The sequence below is a fragment of the Lipotes vexillifer genome, unplaced genomic scaffold (assembly GCF_000442215.2).
Source record: "Lipotes vexillifer unplaced genomic scaffold, Lipotes_vexillifer_v1.1 scaffold914, whole genome shotgun sequence".
Lineage (NCBI taxonomy): Eukaryota > Metazoa > Chordata > Mammalia > Artiodactyla > Lipotidae > Lipotes > Lipotes vexillifer.
In genome coordinates, this window is record NW_006780388.1 from 3,286,684 (window position 1) to 3,292,683 (window position 6,000).

Consider the following 6,000-nt stretch of genomic DNA (forward strand, 5'->3'; position numbering starts at 1 on the left):
TTATCTCTATATGAATGGAAAAGTGATGAACCTTTAAAGGTCAGAATTTTGAGAATGGGCTATCCTGTGTATTTCAGGCTATAGGCAACATTCTTTTAGTGATTAACTTGTAGCAAAAGCAATAGAATACAAAGGTTAAAGCAAAAGAAACAATCCAATATGGAGTCAGATTTGTTCTTCCCTATTACAAAGTTTCCGTTAAAAAGATTCAAGCAAAGTGTTTCAATGTGAAACATCCAGTCTTCCCCTGGAAGACCACAACATTGGAACTGGGAACTGGCTCGTCCTCCTGCCTGACATTGTCAGCACCTGCTCAAATAGATTTTGAGCATCCAAGAATCATGTGGGATCTGAGGCGCTGGGGTCAACTCGGGCCGCCTCTGGGCATGGGTTCAGGGGCATGTGGTTTGGTCGTGACCCTAAGGGAATACATCGATTGGGGTGTTTGGATAAGCTCGGACCTCAGCATGGGTCTCGCTGTCCCAAACGAACCGTTTTCGTTTAAATTGGGGGTGAGAAATAGAGGACAGCTTCCCTTCCCCATTTTCCTGAATCTCAGTCAACTTTGACAGCAGAACTGAACTTAAGTGAAAGAACTCTGTGCTCTGTCCGGGGCAAACTGCTCTCACCGGCCGCCCTCTTGCCCCGTTCCAGAACATTCACGCACAGCTAGGTACCTGCTCAGCGCACCTGAAAGCGCCTGTGTGATGGTGGGTTGCTGACATTGCAGAGCATGAACTCCCCTCCCCACCCAGCACAGGTGCAGGCCCAGGGAAGAGTCAGGAGGGACCCTGGATGGGGACAAGGCCCCACGCAGGAGCTCTGGGACTTTATCCTGAAGGCGAGCAGAGCTGTTTCAGGGCAACCTGGTTTCTTCACAATGTAGCTTCTCCTTAGAGCGAGGGTCTCAGGTCTCTGGTCAAGGCCTTTGGAGGCCAACAACCAAATTGGGGTGTGTGTGTGGGTCACTTCTGGGTGAAAGGAATGCAAGGAAACCAGAGAAACCAAGACGGGCTCAGAGTTGAGCTGGGTGTTGGGCATCAGGCAGGAGGAAGGGGCCCCAGTCAGGGCCTGTGTGAACATGGCTTCTTCTCTGCCTTCTGTGAGTCTTCTGGGTCCTTCTACAAATCCAGAAATCAAACAAGGAAGGAAGGGATGACCTAAGCCACCGCCACAAGTTCAAGTTCACTTAACATAAGATTAAGCACAAAAGTCAGAATAACACTCAGATCTATAGAACGTTTTTTTGTTTTGTTTTTTGTTTTTGTTTTTGTTTTTGGCTGTGTTGGGTCTTCATTGCTGTGCGTGGGCTTTCTCTAGTTGTGGTGAGCGGGGGCTACTTTTCATTGTGGTGCGCAGGCTTCTCATTGAGGTGGCTTCTCTTGTGGAGCACGGGCTCTAGGCACGTGGGCTTTGGTAGTTGTGGCATGCAGGCCCTAGAGCGCATGGGCTTCGGTAGTTGCATCACGTGGGCTCTAGGGTGCGTGGGCTTCAGTGGTTGTGGCATGTGGGCTCAGTAGTTGTGGCTCGTGGGCTCTAGAGTGCAGGCTCAGTAGGCCTGGCACATGGGCTTAGTTGCTCTGTGGCATATGGGATCTTCCTGGACCATGGATTGAACCTATGTTCCCTGCATTGGCAGACAGATTCTTAACCACTGTACCACCAGGGAAGTCCCTTGGTGCAGTTTTCATGCTTATGTTTGACCTGAGAGTACAGGTCCTGAGCTCTGCAGGCAAAGCCATCCTCGTGCAGTTTCCCCAGAAGGTGGCTCATGGGAGTCAGGATTTTTACATGCGAGGGAGAGGAAAAAAACTGTTCCCTCGGGCTTCCCTGGTGGCGCGGTGGTTAAGAATTCGCCTGCCAATGCAGGGGACACGGGTTCGAGCCCTGGTCTGGGAAGATCCCACATGCCGCGGAGCAACTAAGCCTGTGTGCCACAACTACTGAGCCTGCGCTCCAGAGCCCACGAGCCACAACTACTGAAGCCTGGATGCCTAGAGCCCGTGCTCTGCAACAAGAGAAGCCACCGCAGTGCGAAGCCCGCGCACTGCAACGAAGAGGAGCCCACACTCGCCGCAAGTAGAGAAAAGCCCGTGCGCGGCAACGAAGACCCAACACAGCCAAAAATAAATAAATAAAATAAATTAAAAAAAAAAAACAAAACTGTTCCCTCTATCCATTTAGGTTTAGTGTCTGGGGTCCCGCAAATTAAACTGACCAAAGGCAAATTAACTGGAGAAAATGTTTATTTCTTATTCATTTGGAGGCTAGACCTGGGGGCTTATCTACCCTTTTAACAAAGAGTGATAAATTGTGGACAAGTGACAAGACAAAAGGGGTTTCTGCTTACAGGGAACTAAATTTGGGAAGGTAAAGATATGGGGGAAGGGAAGATGAGGGTTATTTTAGTGAGTTTGTTGTGAGGCTCAGCCTCCTGCAGTCCTTTTGATGATTAGCGTTCTCAGGTGGTTAAGCTGTTCCCTTCCTCTTGGGAGGGAAGAGATCGCCTTTATGAAGGGAAATTTATAGGCTATCTCCAGGCAGAAAGGGTGAGGGCAGAGAATAGCTTTCCAGGAAATCATTTGTCTTAGGTGTTGGACTTTCCACGACTTTCCCGGCTCTGGAGATGCAGCCCTGCCTGGGAGGCTCTGTTTGGGGTTTGCCGTTGTGGGTTCAGGGAGCTCTCACCTGCCTTCACACGGACCAGCAAGGAGCGCAGAGATCCACATCAGGTGTAGGAACTGGAATCCAAGAAAACTGATGCAGAGGCAGCAGATTTGAAAGCCTTTCTGTTTCATGGACTTCAGTCCTTGGCCTTTTCTTTTTCTTTTCCCCCCTTTATTTGTTTGTTTATTTTTGGCTATGTTGGGTCTTTGTTGCGGTGCACAGGCTTCTCACTATGGTGGCTTTTCTTGTTGAGGAGCACAGGCTCTAGGTGCACAGGCTTCTAGAGAGCAGGCTCAGTAGTTGTGGCACACGGGCTTAGTTGCTCCGCGGCATGTGGGATCTTCCTGGACCAGGGCTCGAACCCATGTCCCCTGCATTGGCAGGTGGATTCTTAACCACTGCGCCACCAGGAAAGTCCTAGTCCTCGGCCTTTTCGGCCTTCCGAGCAAAGCTTAGGTCTCTGTGTGTTTTTAATCAGCTGCTTTTTCTTCCAACAGCCAGTGCTTTTTCTGTTGCAGGCAAAGCGGAGAGATTCACCTGCTGAAGGCAGCCAGAAGGCCAGCGAGCAGGACAGTAAGCAGGTACTACCCGAAGCGAGATTTCACGTTCTCTTTGCGACTAGACCGCTGCCTGTGTAGCCCGTCACTTACTCCTGACTCACGCCGTGACCTGGTTAACATCCATTTGTAAAACAGCTGCATTCTTATATTCTTCTTAAAGTCATCTGTTCCATGTGTCCTTTGTTTTAATGTTTTAAAAAGTGTGCTGTACCTTGGAAACAACAGAACCAAAACCTCTTAAAGTTTCCCCCACGGGGAAATAAGAGGTGCCCTTCGTGGCCCTTCTGTGTGAGTGTCCCCGGGGCAGCCGTGACAAAGCTCCACAGACCGAGGCTTAAACAACACGCAGTGATTCCGTCCGGAGCCCGAAGTCGGAGACGAGGGTGTCAGCAAGGTTGGTTCCTTCTGGGGACCTCCGTTCTCGGCCTGCAGGCGCTGTCTTCCCTCTGTGTCTGTGTCTGTCTCCAGTGGTCCCTTTTCCATCAGGACATCAGTGCTATTGATCAGGACCCCCCCATCAACCTCGTCTTAACTTGATTCCCTCAGTAAAGACCCTGACTTTAAGCAGGTCCCGTTCAGAGGTGCTGGGGGTCAGGACCCCAACATCTGAGTTTTGGGGGCACAGTTGAGCCCATGGCAGCGTCCAGGGTGAGCCTGGCTTGGTCTCCCTCTCTCGGGTCACAATCTGGAGTTGTTTTCACCTCTGAGAGAGCTAGTGATCAGGAACTAGTGATCAATGCATTCTTTCTCCTCCAAGGGAGGCTACATGGGGGCTTCCTGCCGTGCCCCCCCCGCCCCCGCCCCCAGGCTTCTGCTGAGTCAGGCCCTTTCTCTCTGTTCTGTGCGACATAGCTTCCTGTACGCTTAGTACACCAAGTTGTTTGAGAAACAGGTTTTTTTCTCTGGGCACAAGGATGCTTGTTTTCCTATCACTGTAAAAAGGCAGAGGGAGCTTTACACGCTCCGGAAGGCCTGGGCTTGGCAGGATGTGCAGCGAGCACTCACTCTCTCTGGCGGCTTGTCACCTGTCTCTGCTCTGAGCTTTATTTTAAATTCCCAAGTGGACAGGCCCTCACAGTTCCTTTTCTTCTGGTTTTCTTAGTGCCTTGAGGGTGCCTCCTGGGGGATTTTTCAGAGCAAGATGTTCAGGCACTTTTTTTCCATTAGAAGCTTCTGAAGCACATTTTTGAAATCAGCAGGGTGGTTGAAAGTAAAAATACAACCCAGTTATCTTGTCATTTTTTTTTGTTTAAAGAGATTGAAATCGAGAAGTTGTTCATTAAGAATCTGAAACATGAAATGTTAACAGTAGTGTAGCCAACAGGGTACGTGGCCACAGTCTCAGGGCTGAGGAGGAAGGGCCTGGAAAGGAGTGGGGCTCACGGCGGGGGAGCCCAAGAGGGCTGGGAGGTTCCCGGTGGGCGAGCTGCCCTCCCCCTTGGGCTCTGGGGGTACACTGGCCAAGTTCATCCACCAGCCAGCACTCACCTGCACCCAGAGACCCCCTCCGCCCTGTCCCAAAGCCAGGCCCTGTTGGAAAGCCAGAGGGCCCCTAGGCCAGGTTAACTGGTTCCAGCATTTCCCCTGGGACCCCTGAGGTTCCCGCTCTGTTTGAAGTGTCGGCTGGAATGCCCAGTGGACGCCGTAGCTGTGAGGCCAGCCTGGTGGCTCTCTCGGGTGAACGGTGCTCAGATGCTGCTCCAGGCACCCCTTCCCTGCATGTGGGCGCCATCCGCTCTGGCTGGAGGAGAATTCTGGCCACCTGTCCCTGGGACCTCCCATCTCCTCTGAGGTGGCCGCAGGACCCCATGTCCCTGGGCCTCAGCAGCAGCTCTTGTTTCTGGGGCTTTGATCATTGGGTCAGAGTGGGGAGCACAGGGTGTGTGGTGTTTTCCTTGATAAACTGAGGCAGTTCAGTTTGCTGGTTAGCCCGGCCCACTCCCCAGTGTCCATCTTCCTTCGCCGGGGGCCCCTTCCTTAGACACCTCCTGCTGGCCGGGTGGCACTCGGTGGTTCCTGCTGAGGAAAGCAGCTCCGTGCTGTGGCTGCCCATCGCTGCAGAGTCCAGGCTCCGAGACCATGGAGACAGTGTCCACAGTGCGCAGACCCCAGCCCTTCAGGACTCGCTCTGTCCCACCCTGAGAGGCAGCCAGTGGTGTCACCCCGTGAGAGCAGTGCAATTGGGGGACTCAGTTCTCAGCGAACAGGCGGGCTTTCCAAGTTGTCAGTCTGATGAGTCCCTAGGTCACCCCAAGCTTACCCTAGCACACTAGTGTGTCTCTGCTACTCAAAAACAGGCAGATGGGAAAGCTTCCTGACTTTGGGATTGGCAACAATTTCATGGATGTGACACCAAAAGCACAGGCAACAGAAGAGAAAATAGATAAATGAGACTTCATTGAAATTAAAAACTTTCGTGCATCAAAGGACGCTGTCAACAAACAGAGTGAAAAGACAGCTCATGGAATGGGAAAAATACCTGCAAATTATTTATCTGATAAGGGGTTAATATTCAGAACATAGAAAGAACTCCTACAACTCAACATCAACAAAACAAGCAACCTGATTAAAAAATGGGCAAAGGGGGCTTCCCTGGTGGCGCAGTGGTTGAGAATCCGCCTGCCGATGCAGGGGACATGGGTTCGTGCCCCGGTCCGGGAAGATCCCACATGCCGCAGAGCGGCTGGGCCCATGAGCCATGGCCGCTGAGCCTGCGCATCCGGAGCCTGTGCTCCTCAACGGGAGAGGCCGCAACAGTGAGAGGCCTGCGTAC

The 6,000-nt window shown here is 52.0% G+C and overlaps 1 protein-coding gene across 1 annotated transcript in view; it reads left to right on the forward strand.

The window, feature by feature from the left end:
* UNKL (unk like zinc finger) overlaps window positions 1-6,000 on the forward strand; it is a 43,974-nt gene that overhangs the window by 23,291 nt on the left and 14,683 nt on the right. The window contains exon 9 of the mRNA XM_007453583.1: window positions 3,186-3,248. Coding sequence (XP_007453645.1) covers window positions 3,186-3,248 — 63 coding nt within the window. The remainder of the gene's footprint in view (window positions 1-3,185; window positions 3,249-6,000) is intronic.